General features: G+C 39.2%; 2 protein-coding genes across 4 annotated transcripts; both read right to left on the minus strand.

Annotated features, from left to right (window-relative positions):
- Nucleotides 1–1,130: 1,130 nt before the first annotated feature.
- On the minus strand, nt 1,131–12,006 carry uso1 (USO1 vesicle transport factor). Of its 3 annotated transcripts, XM_087807435.1 has the most exons (25): nt 11,798–12,006; nt 11,113–11,199; nt 10,840–10,904; nt 10,087–10,163; nt 8,860–8,960; nt 8,681–8,783; nt 8,546–8,601; nt 8,349–8,469; nt 8,100–8,278; nt 7,882–8,022; nt 7,590–7,678; nt 7,356–7,510; nt 7,075–7,280; nt 6,924–6,944; nt 4,962–5,072; nt 4,760–4,878; nt 4,009–4,190; nt 3,813–3,934; nt 3,602–3,740; nt 3,362–3,528; nt 3,159–3,218; nt 2,795–2,893; nt 2,619–2,723; nt 2,336–2,551; nt 1,131–1,687 (listed from the first exon to the last, which is right to left on the minus strand). In XM_087807435.1, exons 1-25 carry the CDS (start codon nt 11,861–11,863, stop codon nt 1,607–1,609), a joined length of 2,868 nt encoding a protein of 955 aa, XP_087663561.1. In that variant the 5' UTR covers nt 11,864–12,006; the 3' UTR covers nt 1,131–1,606. The 3 variants fall into 3 exon arrangements, with proteins under 3 accessions (XP_087663561.1, XP_087663569.1, XP_087663575.1); XM_087807443.1 differs by lacking the exon at nt 6,924–6,944; XM_087807449.1 differs by lacking the exons at nt 10,087–10,163; nt 10,840–10,904; nt 11,113–11,199; nt 11,798–12,006 and adding an exon at nt 9,604–10,070.
- Nucleotides 12,007–12,291: 285 nt separating this feature from the next.
- g3bp2a (G3BP stress granule assembly factor 2a) lies at nt 12,292–20,058 on the minus strand. The gene is made up of 13 exons (XM_087807461.1): nt 19,822–20,058; nt 17,841–17,959; nt 17,677–17,758; nt 17,425–17,598; nt 17,210–17,300; nt 17,029–17,134; nt 16,756–16,936; nt 16,553–16,651; nt 15,860–15,962; nt 15,721–15,780; nt 15,113–15,244; nt 14,900–15,018; nt 12,292–14,815 (listed from the first exon to the last, which is right to left on the minus strand). The coding sequence occupies exons 2-13, from the start codon at nt 17,933–17,935 to the stop codon at nt 14,546–14,548; spliced, it is 1,512 nt and encodes a 503-aa protein (XP_087663587.1). The 5' UTR covers nt 17,936–17,959; nt 19,822–20,058; the 3' UTR covers nt 12,292–14,545.
- Between the last annotated feature and the right edge of the window lie 1,086 nt (nt 20,059–21,144).

The following is a 21,144-nucleotide window of genomic DNA, read 5'->3' on the forward strand; positions in this document are numbered from 1 at the left end:
GATTTTGGCTGCAGAAGAATGAAGCGTTTGCAGTGGGCGGGCAGAAGCACATTTTTTTATGTTTAGATTTTAATGACAGTTTTTTTTTTTACAAACAGCTACATACTGATGATACACTAGAGGTCCAACTTATATTTATCTTAAATCTACACGTCTTTAAATCACTGCCTCTGGGAATTTGAAATTGCATTCTTTTAAATGTCACTTTAAAGTCAAAAAGAAATTGATCAGCCACATTGTGACTGTAAATAAGAATAATCTTCAAACTTCATAGGGCTTTTCCTACTAAAACCAGCACTTGAGTGAATAGGATACAATTGGTATGACTCGCTTTGTTTTTTTCCATGTGTTTTAAAGTTAAATTAATTAGTTAATGATGTGTCCCCATATATATATATATATATATATATATATATATATATATATATCCCATGTGTTACAGTGACCCCTGAGGTAACTCAAGGATTAAAGAAAATGAAACTACTCAAGAGTACCTGGGCAGCAAATGTTTTCTTGATTTTGTGTTTTTATTAAAACTATATTTTATGAGACAGTATTTTAGAATAATCTACATTTTAGGTCCTAGTCAAACTAAAGTGAAGTCATACAATCTGCAAACTTAATCCTAGGCAAGTGGATAATAAATATAAACAATTAATAAAAATATTCAATTATCATTATTATGTTTAGTAATAACCTTAATTATTATATTGTTTATAGCAAAAGTCTAATGTCGAAATTGATGCTTGTATTAAAAGGTGTTGAATACTGAATACTAAAGTTGACTGAAAACGTTACATATTTCATGATTACTAACCGTTTGTTGCCCTCTAGTGTTGACTAATATTCCTTACGTGTAACTCAACAGGTTATAGTGGCTGATTACACGAGTATAAAGTACACTAACCTTCTGTACACACAGTACACACATACTTTCTTTCTCCTCTCAGAAAACATTCCTTACATGCTGATCTGACTCAACTCTCCCTGCAGCATTGTTGTTGCTGTGGTTTCTTCTTTGACCTCTAAGACCTAGAGAGTAAAAAGTACAGTTTTGTGTCGTGACCAAAGTGAACAGAAACATGGAAGCATTTTTGATTTAGTAAAATTTAATTTATCTACAATTAATCCTCCATACAGACCCATATTTATTCTTTACGTGGCTCATAAAACGATAAGTTAGACAATATCTTACAGAAACTTTGTCACCGTTTGACACAAAGTTGCAAAAATATTCTTTTGTTTACATCTCCTCTGTGAGTTGCAGCACGTTTTTTTTTTTTTTTAGAGCAAACGATTGTGAAAACACTGACGCCAACCTCGACAGAACCGATGTTATGGGGGGTAACCAAAATGAGACCGTGAGGAAATTCTCGTGTCGGCAGACGCTTCTCAAAGTCCTGCCTTTTCATTTCAAAACAAACTGGTGGAAACATTGTAACTAATGGTGACGTTAAGTAGAGATGAATCCACCGACAGGTCTGATCGTGACGTTATTTCAGGCTGAAACGAGTCGTTCGAGTCAAACATGACGAATCAACGACCGAGTAAAACAGTTGAGCGTTGAACTGCCTTTTCACTTCCACATTAGTGCGTCCCGTGTGTTCTAATCCTCGTCTTCCTCCAATTCATCATCCTCGTCTTCATCAGTTTGGTCCCTGCTGTCGAGATCGTCGTCATCTTCCACCTGGAACAACAGAGCCACAGTCTAGTACAGCCGACAAGACAGAATGCAGATGAGTTACATGCCGTTTAAACTATTCATGAAGTGGAGAATCTTGTTTTTCAAGAGATATACTTTCACAAATGTGTTTTCTTTTTTAATTAAGTGTTGAAGATTGTGTTGCCGCCACAACCGGCAGTCACAATCTCATTTTATAAAACTGTTTACGATGCTTCAAATGACGGATTTATTTTCCAAGCTTCTATACATTCTACTTCCTGGTCTGAACAAAAACGCATCGTGATTGGCCAACACAAATATAACAGTCAAGCATTTTAGGAATGTTTCTAGGCTACTTCCTCCTCCACTGTCAGTCAGATTCTTTTTAATTATTTTTCCCCCTAACAAACTATTTTAACTAAGAGTAAGCAGGAGCTAGCTGGAGTTAGCAGGTCGTTAGCAGGCGTTAGCAGGCGTTAGCCACAATGTCACCTCAATTAAATTCCCCTCTTAAAAATGTATTTTTTATGCAATTAAATAAGCTTTAAAATAATCAGATCAACCAAGAATCCTTCATTTACACTTTAATTGACTGATTGTAACAGCAGGAAGTGACATCATCACCGGACAGGATCTTTCTCTCCAGCTTAATGAAAGAATGCTCCGACATACCGCGTGTCCCAGTTCTTTGAGCTTCTTCTTGAGGCCGTGGATCTTCTGGTCCTGGTCTGCCAGCAGCATCAACAGGTCGTCCTGCTCCTTCTTAGACTCCTGCACCTCGGTTTGCAGTTTGGATTTTTCCGTCTGCAGGATGGCCACGGTGCTGTTGACCGCAGCCAGTTGTTGTTCCAGGTCCTTCTGGCCCTCTGACAGACGTCGCACCTCTTCCTGGAGGTTCAAAACATTCAACGGAATCATCAGAACACTTCAGTAGATTTGATAACGAGTGACTTACTTTTAGTCTTTCCGCTTCTGCCGTCTGTGATCCCAGCCTGCTTTCGAGGTCTGCCAGGTCGGTGACCTCAGATGACCCTTGCGTGGAGGAGTCTGCAGCAGAAGCCTGCAGCAGATGTGAGATCAGTTCATTAGAAAAAAATACTTTGTTTTCATCACTTTGTTTTCCGTTCTCACCAGAGTTTCCGTTTTTCTCAGAAGATCCTGGTTTTCGGATTTTAACTGGTTGATTTCAGACAACTGGGACTGAACCTGAGTTCTGACGGCGTCCAGCTCCTGAAACATTACAGAAATAAATAATCGACTTCAAATTCATTTCAACTATAAAACACTGTTAAAGTTACAATAATCTTCATTGGTGCACGCTCACGATAATTACAACCTACGACCTCTTAGATGATGTAGCAGCTAGCTTAAATGTTCAGCAAACAACACTCATAAACAGGTCACAGAGAAACTCAAACACGTGTTTTTGATCCAAACAAAGTTGACAAACAGTAAAACAAGTAAATATTTATACAGAAAGTTTAGCACAACAAACCTGAACCAATTCTGAGTTGTTGGATCCTGGTGTCTGTGCCGCCTGTGGAGCATCCGATCTCTAGTCCAAACAATGAAATATAATCACAAATTATAATGACTAAACACAATTGTGGACCAACAAAAAGAAAAAAACAACAGTGTTGCTGCTCCTGAGCAAGAAATTTAACCCTAATTGAAGAACGATAATGGTTATAAACGGACCAGGGTTTCAATGAGTGTGTCCTTTTCGCCAAGTTGTTTCTGGAGGATTGTGTGTTGTTGTCGAAGATCCTCCAGTTCTTCCCGAAGCTGGGTTAGCTCCTCCATCTGCAACCCGTTAACCTGAGAACCATCCCCCTGGTCACTGGAATGGTTTTGGTTCTCTTTACCTGGATTAAAAAAAAAAAAAAAACATGAATAACGGTGGCCGATGACTCATGAAAACATTTATAACTCTCTTACCAAGTTTAAGTTTGAGGAGGTTGTACTGGTCTTTGTGCTGCTGGATTTGGGACAGCTGCTGTGTGAGTGTTGTCTGCGTCTTTTCGTTCTGGGACGTCATCGATGACACTTGTTCTTTGAGCTCCTGGATTTGAGCATCCTAAAAAAAATACAAATAAAGTATAAAAACACATGAACAAAGCTCAAGACTGAGAGTTTTGACTTTGTATACCTGTTCTCTTATCAGCTCCTTATATTGTGTTACTATGTTGTCGTGTTGCTCCAATGTCTTCTTCACCTCTTCTTCCTTCTTCTCCTCCTCACTGGACTTGTGGACTGCCTTGGTGATCACACCTACAAGAGAGAGAGAGAGAGAAAGAATGAGTCAAGGCTCTTTGGAAAAATGCTGTGGTCAACTCGTCATGTACCCTCCAGTTCCTTGACCAGCCTTGTGAATTCATGGTCAAACAGCATTTGTTCTGGAGATGGAAAGACGGGCTGTGGCTTCTGAGCTGCCCGCGAGTACAGCTCGTGCTTTGTGATGAAGCCAAGCTTCTCGACGAAGTTCTCCTTTCCGATCCGCTTTTCAATGAGCTGCTTCAGCTTCTCTCTGAGGAGGACGCACAAGTTGTTGTCGTTACCCCACATCCAAGAAAGCCTGTTCTCAAGTGTCACCGAGTTTTACCAAGATAAAAAGGGAAGTTGATGCTTTGCAGTTTAACATTCTCCTAAGGCAGGGTCTCATACTTGTGGCTTGCAGGTCATTTAAAGCCACAGACATGATATTCTGCAGCTTTTCTTTTATTTTCCCAAGTCTTTTTAAGTACAGGCAGAGCAAGGAAATACATTTTTGTTTAATGTCAGATAGTTAAGATAATCAAATGTTAACATTTTGATAGCTTATATAGTCAAGAATTAAAGACATTTTGTTATAGAAATCAGTATAATCTTAAGGATCTTCAAAGACCCATCAGGCTAAGGCCCAGTCTACATAAGAATTGACCTCTCTGCAAGTTGGGTTGAAAACACAACTTTTAAGATTGTACAGAACTAAAATAAATGTACATAAAAACAACTTTCCAAGACACGTGGGAGTCTTTCATTGAATTATCCAAGACCCCTTAAATATTTACCAACTTTTAATCAATATATTTGTGTAAATTGGAAGTGGAGACTTACTTGGTGTTGTTTTCTAGCGAGTTGTCGTTGTAGTAAATGCAGATGCCCAGCAGCAAGGCACACAGGCCCTGCACAAGCCTCTCGTCCTCGCCGAGGTTCTCGGATATCTGCGCCGTCAGCTACACACACGTCAGGTTAAGGTCTGTGGTTGATCAGCGAGGGCTACACGTGTACAATTGAACCGCTTTTCTCTGAAGGATACGAAAGGAACATTTTCCTGGTTGTGTAGAAAATGTGTTACAGCAATGGGACAGTTGTTGATCCATGTGCACAGCAGGATCAGGAGGCCCACTCGGGTCTGAATTTTGCTGCCCTGTTGTACAGAAAAAAGGACATTAGTAATCCTTGAATAGACAAACAAGAAGTATTTAAAGAATGCTCCAAATATATTTTATCGTTACAAACATTTTGCCATTGTTTACACCCAAAGCACTCTTCAACTCACATTTTAAAAAAAAAACATGAATTGGTTAAATTGAGAGTCAAATCAAAAGATAGTCACACAAGGTTAGGATGATGAAAGCATGCAATGCCTATAAGCACCACGTCAGAGATGTTTAGCTTTTACCGCTCAAAGGACATTCTCGCTAATATTACAGGATGTTCCATCTCTTGAGGCCATTCCTTACTCGGTGCTCAGGAAAGCACATGCAGATCAAAATCATTTTATGCATTTCCATGAAAACCGTTTGTCTTGCATCAACTTAAAACAACAGCCCATAAATATCACACACAAATTATTTGAATACTCAAATACAGACTTGAGTTTTCATGGAATACAGCGGTTTGTAAAAGGCAAGCCGAAACATCGACATAAATATGTTCAAAGGCTTCACATATGAAGCCATATAGACGCTGCAAAACTGAAAGTGCAAACCCATTACCTGAATGAAACAAGAATATAGCAAAGCAAAAAAACATTCAAACTACAAGATCACCTTTTCAGATTTGTTCTCCAAATGGGAGTGCAAACAACAGAAACAAAATAAAAATGGCCAAAATTATTTCCAAGATTAGCTACTCTTTCATTACCAGCAGCGCGACGTTTCTAAAATTCCTTACCCAACGCCATCTTCATAAAAACACCCTAAACATCGTCCGCTCCGCAATGGTGACTCTCAGCAGCGCCCTCTACTGATCCCCACTTCATACATGAAAGTGAAATAGTCCAAGTCTCCGAAGTACACCTCTCAGATTGTTCTTCTTGACCAAATTAAACTCAGAACCAAAGCTGCAACATTTTTAAATCGGCTCAGTTGCTCTAAACTGTGGCTCGACATGAGGTAGCTTAAGGTAACTTGAACGCAGAGAAAAAACATTTGCTTCACCTGCAAAACTCACAATACAACAAACTAAAGGTCACTTAAAGCGATCCTTACAGAATGATTGGAAGTTGATGTGTCAATCAGACTGTTATTTGTTCTGCCCCCTCTGTGTTCTATTCAAATAATTCAATAAGAAATCATTGGAGTGGAGGTTGTGGGGAAAGAAGATAATGGATGGGTTCCGTTTTGAAGAACATCTACTCCTCACTCAAGTTCCCTGCACAAACAATAATTACATTTAGAGAATACTTCGATCTCTCAATAGAGAAAAACCTTGGTGGTGGAGCCTGTTGACCAAAAATATATTTTTAAAAAATGTATGCACCATTCTTTATGAAAGCAACAATATGCAAGATAATACCACTTTTACATTCCCTGTTATGATTGGTTCAATGTTGAACAGTCATGACTCGTGTAGTAAAATTCCATCTGCTATTTAAACAATGTTCTTCACTGCGAGTCTGCGATTGTCACGTGACCACCAAGGAGAGAGTTACCAGCAAGATAAAGCAATAAACTAACCCAACAAGCGACGTTATCTTGTTTAGCAAACAAACTTACACACAGTATATTGGTAATAAAGAGGGTGTATGGGGAGCAAGAATCCCTCATTTCTAAAATCTTCAAAGAGGCCCTTAAATGTTTAAATGCTCACACACCAATGTTCAGGAAATTGTGGTCACACTTTAGGTTAGGAGAGGGAGTATAGGATTTAAGAAACCAAGAATGTCCCGTTCACAAACAGGCAGCAAAACCCCTTTTGAGATGCCGAGCCATCAACCAGACCAGCTGTTGTCCACACACACAAAAAAAACCACATCCATGTGAACTTTACTCACCCGACGTGTGATCTTATCTCCCTGCAAACCACAGTGAAACAACAGTGTTCTAATACACCTTTATCAACGCTCACAAATGCTTCCAAAGAACAATATAAATGAGCCCGAACACCGTTTATCAGAACCAACCAGGTTGTTTTTTTTGGCTCACCTGTGAAAGGATGTTGGTGCACTGCTGAAGCAACGACACCGGGGGCTTCCCCAGGCTCGTGGCCAGTTGAACGCGCAATAGTTGCTCCTTTTGGTTTAGGTTGTCTTGCAAAGCGTGCGCCAAAGCCACGGCGGCACACCAGTTGGAGAGAGAGTCAGGTGAGAAGAGGCCTCCACAGAGAAGCTGGCCAGCAGAGATGGAGTTGGCTGCCCCAAAAAAACACACCAAAATGCATCAATGTTGAGTCTTAGGCCAGTATTATAGTTATGATTGAAACTCACCATCGATGGTGGAAGGAAGCAGTGTTGACACGATCTCCCCCTGACCTTTCTGGTTCTTAAACAGAAAGCACTGAAAGCAGTAGAGGACTGCACAACGGAGCACAAACGGCTGCCTGTCATTCACCATGGACATGAGCAGCACCACTATAGCTGGTCTGAGGACGGAAAAGAAAAGTTTGAATTGAACTTCAAACAGTCAAGAATGACCGGATGGATGCATTTCTGCCGTCTAACCTTGGAGGGTTTGAAGGAGCGTTGACAGACGCAAAGTAATCCTGGTTTACTTGAGATCCACGGATGACTTCCGACACAGTGTTAATGGTCTATAAAAGAGTCATTATTAGATCATTTTTTCCGACGAAACATTAATAATTAATTGCTCATTTAGTGGGAGAAGAAAAACATTTATTCCAAAACAGGGTATATCAAGTTCATCTATCTATCTATCTATCAAGAAACCTCTCTGTGCACTATAGTCCTCGTTAAAGGGCATTCTATGGTTCAATTTTGCCGATAAAGTGCGCACCTCTGTCAGGATATCAGCTGGAACACCAGTGGCCATGAGGATGGTGCACAGTTGCTGCAGGAGACCACACTGAAACATGGACTTCTGACAGCTGGAGGTGGCTCCAGGAGAATTCACCGGAGACACCATGACTCGCACCAGCTACAACACAAAATATCATTTAATAATACTTCCATGTTTTTGCACACAAACCCGTAGTCTACTAAAACACTGGTCACCTGCAACATTAAATGAAGGTTGGTGACTTTTTGAGCCGACCAGCCGGTGTTGTCGTCACCCACTTCAAACCAGGGCTTCATTCTCTGAATGTAGGAACCCTCCTTGAAGAAGTTCTGGTTGGAACTGTTGTTCTTTAGCAAGTTCAGGAGTAACAGCAAACAGTCTTCCACCACAATACCTGTACAGAGTAATAAAAAAAACAATGAAAAAGGGTTGTTTTTTTTAAAATCCTTTCTTCCTGACATTACCTCCGTCACTGCTTCCTTCCTCTGTGATGATATCTAGAAGACGCTCAAATGCATTTTCAAAGGCAACAATTTTCTGAATGGCAGCATTTCCTTTAGTCAACTGCTGAAGCAGCAACAAGCCCTGTGTGTAGGAAGTGGCACAGTATGGGTTCAATCCGTGGAAAAACAACCTCTTATAAATTGAGAATTGTACTCACGTCATTACGAATAACCTCTCGAGAATCTGCCAAAAGATCCATTAGCCTAGAAACACCTGTTAAGGATATTAAAAAAGGAATACGTAAGGAGAAAATAATTAAAAAAAAAACTATTTTGTTATGGTTTATACTCACCCATAGGGCTGACTAGAATTATACCCTGCAATTGGACAGCCTGGTTTTTTAGAAGAGCGGTCAACAACTTCACTCCAGGCCAGCGGACATGAAAGTCAAAATCCTAAAAGGAAGAACAAAAAGATTGCTTAAACAAAAGAACGTAGTTCGAGTATGTTGGTGATGTCATCAGAAACTACCTCCAACAAAGTGAGCAGAAGGGTAATGTTTTCAGCGTCCTGTATGAACGTCTCGGTGAATTGGGCGCCGAGATCGTCCGACTGCTTCTGCGCCGCTTCGTCTGTGGGACATTAAGATGTGATATAAAACAATGACCATATTGAGGGACACTCTAACCTAGTTTGAAAGTTCACAGCCATCAGCCCGAGACACAAAAAAAGGATAAATGATATCCAAAATTATCAAAAGTAAAGCTTACTGGAGGTATTTTTTCATGTCCACTTCAAAGGACAAGTGTCACAATTTAAACTTGGGATGCTTGGATAGTAAAAGATAATATCATTATAATTATCAGGCTGATTCCTGTGAACATGACTTTAAGAAATATCCTCTATAGGACTAGCCTGGAAGATAGAAGGAAAATAAGAGAACATTACTAACCCTGTGACAATAATATACCACAAAAACATGTTTAAGCAAAAATATACATACTTGTTTCTAAAGGTATTCAAGACATACTGTACCATACTTTTGTCTTCATCCATTTTTTTGTTTACCACATCAAAGGGTGAGTGAACCAATAATTATGTTAAAATGTTTACAAACTCAACTAAGGTCCACTAAGCACTAATAGTTGTCAGTCTGAATGTTAACATATCAAATCTTACAAGCATCAACATCAACTTCACTTGCCAAGTGCCAAACCCATTTTAGTCAAGTTAGTCAAGCACAGCTAAACTACTTGTGTAGTGTTGAGTACTGACCGGCCACAGGCACATTCTTATGCTTTCCTGAGCTGGCCGTTGCAGCATCTGCGTGGGCATGTTACAGAAAGCTTTGTTTGAGACAAAGCGGTCAAGTGCAGTGCTACAAAGATGTTACACTATTTTTTTAAATTTACATTATAGTCATTTAAACACCAGGATACAATGTTCAATAGCTTTAAACAATCTGCAGTGAAATCTTTGAGTATCTTAAAGGTAACAATTCAAGTCGACTTAGATGTGTGAGTGCAGCTAGTAGTTAAGTGAGTCACCATCATGCACAGTCAAAATGTTTTACCTTCTGATTCATCTGTAGAGTTTAAACATGGAAAAAAGAGAGAAGAGAATTGAGGAAAAGGAAACGACCTTTCGACATTAATAGACCTTCTTTCACACATGCAGACATGACAGCACGAGGGGCATATACACCAGTGCAAACATGGAAGAATTGTTGTTTAATAGTCGACTGGAGGGGGGGGGTACCTTGCTCTTCCTCTTCATCGTTGCAAATGATGTTGTACAGAGTATCCAAAGCATATCCAACGATTTCAGAATCTGATCTGTGGATTACCAAGTATTTACATGTCAGTACGTTACGGTTTTATTTTATAACAAGGTCCAATTTACCAATTCAAAGAACCTTCGTTTGACCAACATACCCAAGATCATAGTTTAAGCACAAATAAAATATTAAAATAATGTAACTTCATCTATAAATAGTATCAATTAATAGTTAATGCTGACCCAAATAATGAATTATGTTTTGCTAATCCAAATGCTTAGAGCGCAACTAATGTGTGGATTTAAGGGTCTTCAGTAGATGTTGGACTCTATTGTATCATCAGAATGTGTCTGTTTGTTATTGGTCAAACATAAACATTTGTCACCGCACGTCATGAATCCCAGAAGTCTCCAGCTCCAAGTGACTCGTTGTATAAACAAAGCAGGCTGTGATTAAAGCTGGCCCGGAGGAGGAGTTGAGCCATTATTGCTCCACTCTCGTAACCTCTCATTCGCCAAGATTTCACACAGGGGAGAACTTTATAAAGTAATACGTTCAAAATACGATGAGGGACTTACTGCATCTTGGAGAGGAAGACTTTAATATTTGAAACATGCAAGTGAGTCAGGAGAAATGTTTTTTTTTTAACACATTAGTTTTCTAGAATCAAGAACGTGCAGCAGCTACAAAGGAATTTAAATGTCACTTTGGATTTTACCGTCTAATTCACATACCTGTCGTTGAGTAAGATGGTAATCAAGTGATCCATGGCTTGAGTTCCAACTTCCATGCGATATTTCTACAATTGAATCAAGTATTCAGAATGAATGATTTGTTTAAAAACAAAACATGTTTTAATACACAAATAAACACTAGAAATATCATATTTAACCAAAACAAATACAATTCTGTAAATTAGTCATTTATACATGGGTAAGATTCAAACAAGGCATTCATTGGAAGTGCTTCATTTATTTTTATTTTATTTTATTTTTACACAGTTCTACCTTTGACAGCGACTTGAGAGCCCTGACAGCATCTCTGCGGTCCTCCAGGAGGGTCGACGAGGCGACCCTGTCACAGAGTTTCTGGATCTGTCAGGAAAACAACGGGTGTAAGTAAGTATGCAAGTCATTTTTACTTGTATGTCAGAACACACACACTCAAGTGGAACACAATCATTTTCCATTGAAGCTGCAAACTACAGCTCTTATCAATAACGTGCCAACATGACTGTGTAAACAACCATCTTGAAAAGATTGAAAATATGTGGTTTTGTTTTAATTATTTAGATTTTTTCAACCAAGTGACTCGTGTCACGATAACATGCGTTTGTCACGTCATTCTTCTTGCATTTATGCCAAATAAATATGATTTATGTACATGCACAATGTGTAACAATTCATATTAGTTTATTTTTAGGGTGGTTATAACAATATGTACATTGTTTTGAATGACGAAATCCAAGTGACAGTTTGTCAATATGACGTACACGGTTAAAGGGTGTGAGTCAACCAGGGTGGAGAACAGACTATTTGATTCTTTAAAAAAAAAGGGAGTTCCCGTCTGATATCTCAACAGGTTACGCGCTTTTATAACGTGGAGAAAATTAAAAGTAAAAGGGAAAGCGTAGCGTTTAGCTTAGCATCACTTAGCTTAGCTTAGCTTAGCTTCTCTGCAGTGTTCCCTTACCGTCTCGGCTCCTGACGGCTGCGGCCCGGCGCCCTGCCCGGTCATCAGGCCCCTCACGAAGTACATCGTCACTGACGTCCTTTGGAAGCCGTCGTAGCTGTCAAAGTCTCCCCAAAAACGAGATGTTTTTTAAGAAGAAGGGGGAAAAAAACAGAAAGAAGGTACAATCACTGTTGTATGTACGCTGACCCCGGAAACGCGCTGCGCATGCGCGCAGACGTGGCAGTACGTGGCTCACCGAGCGCCGATAATTATTTAAAGGGCCTGAGCTGTCACTCAAACATGACAAAAAAAAAAAACATTAAACACTCTCAAATTAAACATCTATGTTTTTAATGATCATCATTGAGTTGCTGACATGGTCATTTATGATGATAATTCCTTTATTTAGAAAAAAAAAAAAAAACAGCTGCCAATTTATAAAACCTCTAATTCAGATTTTATTTTCCAAAACTTTATAATGGAACCTGGGAAAGCGACAAGAACACGTGGAGCACATAATCAGTAGTTTATTGTTTGTTTGATCCAACACATTCAAATTGAAAAATAAAACAAAACAAAAAAATAAAACAGCCTTTACCCGGAACAGTTTCGTACTAGCAACAAGGTAAACTCAGTACACAAAGACTGCAGCCAAAATGTTTACCACAGCGCTAAAGCCAATAATGTACCTCTATCTCCATTCAAACTAACTGGAATGATTCACAATGACGACCTGCTGCTCTTTATACCAGCACAGATACATTGAATTTCAACCAGGGGGGGCGGGGGTCACATGTCTTTGTCCGACACTGTTTTTTTTAAGCACGTGGAGATCCCAGCGTAACAGATTATTTGATTCCAACGTTTTTTTTTTTTTCAAGGAACATTCAAAGATGAATAGATTCATCTACTACACAAACTGTTTTTTTAAGAGAGTTATTGAGGAGAAATTTGATAGGCCACAAAGTTACTACCTATTGAAAATGGAATTTTGCTTATAAGTAATGAAAAACAGTCCGTATTTAATCCGAGATTGTCCTGGAAATTTTTTGAAATAGTGCAATACCAACCAGACGAGGAAGACCATAAAAGCAGAAACCGCTACATCAATTACATTTCTCATCTTTATCAGTGCAAGAATTGGGGGGAAAAAAACAACAAAAAAAAACGTATTTTTTCATGTTTTCCTTCCAAGCGCAAGACGACGTCACCCTTCATCTACAGACTTGCAATAGAACAGTGAGAGTAAAGAGAATTCATAAGCACTGTGTTCACAAAATGTAAAAAATAAAATAAAAAAAAGCAATTATAATAAGCAAATGGAATAATTAGCTCATGGAAATACAAACAGCTAGAAAAGTGAGCACAATTATTCACTGTAGGCTGGAACCATGACCAGCAGCCCACCCTCACGGATTACAAAATTGGTTTTAAATCAAAAGTCTCTGCAGCAAACACAACCAAAGTGTTGCTATCAGTTGCAAAAACTACTGCGACAGCCATCAGTGCCTCAATCATACCTTTTGTCCCCCATTTATAAAGAAGGAAAATGCGTTATTTGCAACCTTCAGACATGGATAAAACATTTCACCGTCCTGTCGTAATGTACCTTAGAAAAAAAAAAAAGTTCTTCTTTTTACAATTTGCTCTCTTTTAGGTAGTCAATTAATTTCGGAGACGTGGAAATAAATAAACGTTTAATTAAAGAATACTGCAATTCTTTTCTGCCTCCAGACGACTGAACCATTGGGCAGCTTTTGAAAGGAACTAACAAACACAATTTCGATTAGAAGTTTCTTGAGAAGGCACCATCATGCTGTATCAAGTCTAGAGAAATTAAAATATATATATATATATACACTGAAATATTTTACAGTAAACCATTTTTTCCATGTATTTCTTTTTCTATTGTTCTGCACTAAAGAGCAGGAGGGAGGAAAAGTGGTGGCAGCTCCTGGTATTGGAAAAGCAAACTCGAGCATCAAAAAAAAAAAAAAATCCTCCTCACAAATCTCTTATTCACCTGCTGTGTTGTCGCAGTTTGGTGGTTGTTTTTTTTTGTTGACAGAAGTCCAAGATTTTTTATTTAGAAAATATATTGTATCTATATTTCATCAATCATGTCCATCCTTAAGCGATGCTTAGGACAACTTTATTTGTCACAGCAGACTGAATGTGCGAGGCCTGCCCCGTAAGTCTTTTTGCTCCGAGACAAAAAAAAAAAAGTCCCTCCAACTGAGTTTGGATGTCAATGTATCAAGAAAAGTACTCATGCGGGTCGAGTAACATCTTGAAGCAGTGCGCTCTCAAAAAGAAGAAAAAGCCATTCCCAGGGGACTGTGCGTCATCTCTTTCCAATAGTATGGGGCAGAAGAGAAGAAAAAAAAAAAAGAAAAAAGGTGCAAATGATTTGAAGCAGCAATCCCATCAAATCAAGACTCGTAATCGTCGTCCAAACGATGGGCTTTTGTTGTTGTTGTTACAAGTCCGTCAGTCCCTCTCAATGTGGCAGAGTGTGTCCTGGCCGTTTTCTTTTCCTTCACAAATTTCAAAGTTTAACATTGTGAATTGTTGAGACACCAATTTAAAAAAAAAAAAAGAAGAAGAAAAAAAAAGATCCTCAGCTCACGCTTGGTAGACATTACAAAGAGTCGTTTTTTGTTGTGAAATCAATCCTAAAAGTAAACAAATAATTAAGTTTTATACAAATTATTTTCTTTTAACCGGATGAAGGACGTGGAACTACTTCCAGGGCCGAGGGGACGGCTAGCGGCGCTGGGGCGCGAAGCGACCCTCTCCCTGGCCGACGGAGCCTCTGCCGGAGCCCATGCCGGGCTTGGGTGCCATGCCGCCCCGTGGCGGCGGGCCCCTTCCGTCGCGCTCCCGCGTCAAGCCGCCTCCCACGATGCTCCGGGGCCCCCCGGGGCCGCGGTCGTTGCGCCTCATGTCTCCTCCGCCGCGCGTTTCTCGTTCTCGTACCGCTCGTGTTTTCTTCTCCTCCACGTTCAGCCGGACCTCACCTCGGAACATGATGGGCTGCAAGAGACAATCGAGGTCGCTTTTAACGAGTCTTGTTCGTGGAGAAACTTCACAGATCGAAAATGAAACACTTCTTTCTACCTTTGCTCCCAGGATTCTTTGCACGGGCTCAGGGTGATCGAACACCACGAATCCAAAGTTGGGCAGCTTTCCACCGACACCCTTGGTGTTGATCCTTAATTCCACAACAGTGCCGTAGGCTGCAAATACCAAAAACGAGAGGCGGAATCAATAATCGCATGAACACGGGGGTGGGGGGGACATTTAAATCCTCGTCCAGAGAACGACACATACTCATGAAGAACTCTTTGAGTTCACTCTCGTCGATATCGTGGGGAAGATTTCCGACAAACAGCTGGTGGCTATCTGGGTACCGGGCGACCCTTCGGTTGTCCATGTCTCCAGATTCGCCGTCACCTCTGCCCCCTGCAGGTGAAAATGACATGTTAAACATAAACATTAGAAGCTATGGTTAGTTTTGTCAAAAAACTTTTATTGACAAGTTAACCCAGGAGTCAAACTTCACTCAATCACTTCGCTCAGCCTCATGTCAACTAAGGGTTGGGATTATTTTCAGAGTAATCTGTTCCTTTTTGGAGCTCAGTTGTCTTCGTCCCTGTCCAAAAAGACGCTTAAAAAAATCCAGTTATTTTCTTCACATTGAGGCTTTAATACAAGATGGACGTTACAGATGAGCAGTATAGAGGTTTTTGGATGTCGTAAAATGTGTCTTTTTGGACGAAGATGAAGACGACTAATAAATCACTCACTACATTAAAATGAACAAACATTTGTCTATAACTCTAAAAATGAACTGACTATTCTGAAAATAATACTACCCCTTAGTCGACATGAGTGTGAGTAGAAAAAGGAGTTTTAACGTAACTAGCTTTAATTCTTACCTTTATTCACAAAACTCAGATGTGGTTTTCCAGCTTGTGATTCTGAAGCGGCAACACCATCTGCAAGAAAATGCAATTGATAAGCATATACTTGCCAAAAGAATATAATTTTAAGAAGGACGCAGAGAGACGAAAGTACCTGGTCTCGGGCCTCTGTTGGTGAAGGCTGGTCTGTCCCGTGTTCGTTGGTCTCTGGGTCGCATGGGTGGTACCTGCATCTCCGACTTGGAATCAACCCTGGGCTGAATAGAAAAAAAAAAATCTAAACATCTGCTTTAGTCCTCTGAAATCAAACTATGTGTGGCACTACAAGATAAAACAAAGTGTTCTAAATTCTAATTTAATGCAATTCTCCCATTTTATTCATTTAATTTATTCCATTCTTTCATTGTTTGCCGTCTTCACCACATAAAATCCCTGTGTTTACAACACTAGCAATAAACATGTTCTTTTCCCGACAAAAGAGAAGTTTAAGTTGATATAAAAAAAGTTATAACTTATGACAGTAATTATTTGCTACCCTTTTTTTTTTTACTTTTATATTGTTTGTTTGTTTACACACATGTACACACATAAAATTGCCAAATACCACGTTGCAATAGCACTATTCTGACACAAAACCTACTTCCAAAAAATAGACTGAGGCAACATCCAATGACAGTTTAGTTAATGTTCTACCAATTCATAGGAATTTCTGTGGAATTCCCCCTCTAGCTTTTGTGTTGTGACAAGATATTAAGCATTCAGAATCTTGTTCGATCCGTATGAAACTGAATATTTCATCTTCATTGATCGCTCTCACACTAGATAAGGATTTCAATAGCTAGCTTACCTGGGAGCTTGGAGCTTTTATAACATGGGGTGATAGTCCAGCATTGACTGTTCCGGCAGGCGGCAGGTTTTTGCTGGTCACTGAAGCCCAGGAGAAGGTCTGAAAAACACAAACACGGTGGTGATCAAGCCCATTTATATCAAGTTTAAACAATAGGTGAAAAGCAAATGAGTCGATTAATATAGAAGTTGGACTGGCCTCACCTTTGGTGCCTCTTGGATAATTGGCGGCGACTCCACGGGAACGGGTGACGGAGACTTTTCCTCGACGTCTTCCAATACTTTTTCATCCACTTCAGGTTTCGCCTCGTCGACCTTGGGCTCTGGTTCCGGCTCTGGTTCGGGTTCAGGTGCTGGTTCCTCCATAGGCTCTTCAACACCGTTCCTAAAGAGAGGACGGGTCAGGTCACATGATCAGAATGAGTGTGAAATGAGAATTAAGATGTTTGCAGAAGAAGTATGATGCTGCAAGCTTACGTGACGGGATGCGGCTCGTAATATGTGCTGCTGTTGGGACTATCTTGGAGGGCCTCGGGGGATGGGAGCCTCTCTTCTGGTTCCTCTTCAACCTCCTCCTCCGATTCTGCACAAGCAGACAAAGCACATACACAATTCACATGCCATTATTGACATCTTTATTTTTAACATTTCACCTCACCTTCATCAAGCTCAGCTTCAGAGTCTCCAAAAACTTCATCTTCGTAACGAAAGATGTCGTTGTGGACATAGAACTTGTTGGCGACAGAACCCTGCAGGAAAAGGGGAAAAAAAGCACACATGGCGACTTAAATGCAAGCATATTACACAACTTAAAATCAACAACACTGCACTTAAGTTCAGGAGAAAGCTTAGGTTAATATTAATGGCTCCCACCTCTGGCGCAAGGACGAAGGTCTGCATGAACTTCCTCATGGGTTGTCCACTGTTGGACAACTCTCCAAGTACTTGCACCACAACTCCATCACTCAGGGTAGCATGAGCATCCACGTGCCTGATCTTTGTGTGGCACTCGCTAAACTGCAGGGACATGACCTTTTTGTGGATTTCCTGAGAGGCAAAAACAATAACATATTCAAACAGCTATATTTGACAAACAGGATAAAAAAAAAAAACTCCGACACATACCGCTTGCCCGTACACGGCTTCAGCCAGCTTCCCATTGGGGTCAAGACCCCCATGAACGTATGATGAGTTTCGCCCATAAAACCTGGAAACATGACATGTTTATTCAATTATTTTTTTAAAAGACCGTAAACATCAAGTGCAGCAAGGGAAGGGTAGAGGATTACCTGTGCAGGAAATCTGGCGCCTTGTTTAAGAGTGTGTAATACTGCCTCACAAACTCCCGCCCTACAAGCAGGGGACTTGGTTTCTCCATCACCATTTCTTTGGTAAACAATAATAAGTGCTACAAGACAGAGGGAAAAACAGATATAAATGCATGAAGGATTCCCTTTAACTACGAAGTTTGCCATGGTAATTGACAAATAAGAACATTGAAACTGGAAATGTATGCAAGTGTGAAGACGCTACTAAAATACTGACAGATAAATAGATGAATTTATGATGTCATTTGCACTATTGCTAAAGGAAATTCGATTAAAAAGAAGAGACTGTTTGGATAAAGTAGAAACTCACTACTAGTTTATAATTAAACATCACCTATAATAGCAGTTGCACTAGAAATTAAGCAAACACAAGAAATATAAACATATCTTGAGTTGCATGACTGAGTAGCAGATTACAAGATTTTACAAAAGATCAGTATCTCAAGTGACATTTTTGATCAAAGCATTTGTTTTATACAATTAATCTTCACGAGATTTCCTCATGGCTTTCACAAAATATCATATGTACAACATTTCTTTAAGTGGGTATATAACAAATAATTACTGCTGGAATTGTACATATCAATAGAGTTGCTAATATGCTTAAGTAAATCCTGAAAATCAACTAACCAGGGTTTTTTTCAGCAGCAGGAAAACAATAACAAACTTTGGTGTTCTTCTCTGTGAGAAGCCGAGCGAGAGAACTGGCTTGAGAGGAAATATGTGCCGATAATAAGAGGCACTTTACGATAAGTTTAAGAGCAATCTTATAATATTCATATTAAATGTCAATTCATCTTAATGGTCAGAAGAATTAATTCTGCGTCAAGTACAAAAAGGGTTTTTTATCATTCACTCTTGAAGTGAAAGTGATGGAAACACTAAAGGGGGGAAATATGTCAACCTCCGTGTTTTAAATCTGATCAATTGGGTTGTTTGTTTGTACTTTTCTCCATCATAAATAAGAACCAATATTCACTTCCCTTTGTCTCGCCAGCATCCATTTCAACTGACCCCCACTGAAGCAGCCAGACAGCTGGTTGTATTAGCTCGATGGCTAACTCACGCTAACAACCAAACTGCGCCACAAATGTCTCAAGAGTTTAAAACTGAGGAATATTTGACGAAATGGACGTGAAATGAAAGTGCCAGATGGAAAAACACAGTCACTACGAGGACGAGAGTCACAAGAGCTTCGTGCTCACCGTGAGAATCATGTCAGACCAGTGGCCTGATGTTTGACGTTAGGCCACCATGTTAGACGTTCACACTTGGCGGCAATTTATGACTCGTTTTTGCTTTTTTTGCTTGTTAAAGCAACACATTAAAGCGAATAAATAACGAACATAAACACAACAAGTCAAACTACGTAAAGCGGAAAAGTGAACGTTAGCATTTTCAGGGAAGTAGCAGTGCATGCTAACGTTAGCTCCAGGTATGCTAACTTGTGGCGTCGTCGATTTTGTCTAAATATTCAAACGCGTTTCTAAACAAGTGATAATATTTATATAAGAGACAAGTGGACTTTGATGGTGACATGGATACTGTAACAAAAATAACCGAAAAATTAATGTTTTCTTCCTGCCTTCTTGATAATTGTGATCGTGAGTTTTAATAAAATGTACCAAGAGGATGCTAGTGATGGAAGAACCACCGGGTGTTTGGTTTAGTCTCAATTTTTAAGGGATTTCCAGTCGTAAACAATGGGGTTGTACGTGTAAAACATTGTATTAAAGCGACTTTTAGGGGTAAATAAACGATAACCTCGGTAGAGATCGAGCAAACGAACACATGGATACACTTAGAAAGTGTCATTTTATCCTCGTTTCTTACAACTTTTTATTTTTTAATCCGGAAATCTAGACGTAACAATGAAACCAGTTAGCCGGCTATGCTAGCTTTCAGCTTGACAACAATAACATGGCAGGGGCGACTGACTCACCTAGTATTGGCTGATCGATCAGAAGGTAATCGTTGTGTATTATTTTTTTTTTTTAGAGGGAAGTACAGGCTGGCGAGTGCGTCTACGCGGGGTACTCCAGGTGTGTTATGATCGCTGGTGTATCTAAGATTTAAAGTGATAGGGGCTCGATTTATTTGTTGTACCCGTGCAAAGGCGGGTGGGAGCCCCCGTCCAATGCATGCGACCAATCAGATCCTTACATGAGGCCACAGTCGCGATGACGTAGACTAGGAGACTCCGCCCCCTTAGACACCGAAACCTTACATGTATTTTGGGACTGATTTTGTAATCGAGGGACTATTCTAGTATTTCTTATTTTTATTTTTGGTTTAGCTATATATTAAAAAACGAATACATAAAAGGTTTATCTATTATGTGTACCTTATACATTTTCTCCCCAAAACTATTAAAAAAACGACAGCAATGTCAAGATAAAAAGGAAAGATATGTTTCAAAGCAGCTAAAACGACGATTGGTGATTAAAACAACTGTAGAATTAAACGTTTTAAAGCTTGAACACCTCAAGTCTGCAAATCTCACATTTAATCCCTTTAGAAAGATGTCAAGATATTTTTTTCACTTTTAAAGGTGATTTTTTGCGATTTAATATGCGAAAAGTATGAAAAATAAGTGCAAAATTGACTAAGTTTGTCGCTTTATAGAAAAAAGGGCCCAGATATATATATATGTTTTGTTTTTGTTTACTTTTTCTTGATGCTAATAAAGTTCTGTCAAACCTTTAGTTTCCTCGAGTTTACACACATGTAATGAGTAATAGTTTTTACATCATAGAGGCCAAAAACTTTAGTTTCCACTATATTTCTCTAGACATATACTAAAAAAACCGATTCTTAAATATTAAAGTACTAAATGATCATTTAATCTCTAAAAATAAACATTAAATCTACCTCGACTAACATATATCAACATATTAAAACATGTTGTTTATCACATTTTACAAATGACATGTAATTATAAAGTTGCAATTCAGTTTGTAATCCCATTGTATTTTGATCGGATAAGTATTTAAAAGTAAAAATAATTTCACGGGCTCATTCTATGACATGTAGAAGAGCGTCTTCCGGTGACTCTGTGGCGTGTGTGTGTAGTTGCCATAGTAACCGAGGACCGTAACAATGTGAATAGAAGGAGCACATTTATAGTAAGTAAATGTTTAACTACATTATTTGGATCTATTCGAAATATAGTTTGAAATAATAAATAAACATAAAAAATATTTTAGCTTAAAAAATGATTTTGGTTATTATGTGTTTTATATTGAAAAATTGAAGTAAACATTTT

The sequence above is a fragment of the Callionymus lyra genome, chromosome 1 (genome assembly GCF_982586985.1).
Source record: "Callionymus lyra chromosome 1, fCalLyr1.hap1.1, whole genome shotgun sequence".
Taxonomy (NCBI): Eukaryota; Metazoa; Chordata; class Actinopteri; order Syngnathiformes; family Callionymidae; genus Callionymus; species Callionymus lyra.

What these genes read in the sequence shown, in the direction of transcription:
- uso1 (XM_087807435.1), bottom strand. Translation starts at nt 11,863, where the DNA reads ATGTACTTCGTGAGGGGCCTGATGACCGGGCAGGGCGCCGGGCCGCAG. An exon ending in ACCTTCATTTAATGTTGCAG is followed by an intron (nt 8,023 to 8,099) that starts GTGACCAGTGTT and finishes TTTGTGTTGTAG; the next exon opens with CTGGTGCGAGTCATGGTGTC. An exon ending in GCTGGTCAAGGAACTGGAGG is followed by an intron (nt 3,935 to 4,008) that starts GTACATGACGAG and finishes TCTCTCTTGTAG; the next exon opens with GTGTGATCACCAAGGCAGTC.
- g3bp2a (XM_087807461.1), bottom strand. Translation starts at nt 17,935, where the DNA reads ATGGTGATGGAGAAACCAAGTCCCCTGCTTGTAGGGCGGGAGTTTGTG. An exon ending in TGAAGCTGAGCTTGATGAAG is followed by an intron (nt 17,135 to 17,209) that starts GTGAGGTGAAAT and finishes CTGCTTGTGCAG; the next exon opens with AATCGGAGGAGGAGGTTGAA. An exon ending in ACTCAAAGAGTTCTTCATGA is followed by an intron (nt 15,019 to 15,112) that starts GTATGTGTCGTT and finishes TGGTATTTGCAG; the next exon opens with CCTACGGCACTGTTGTGGAA.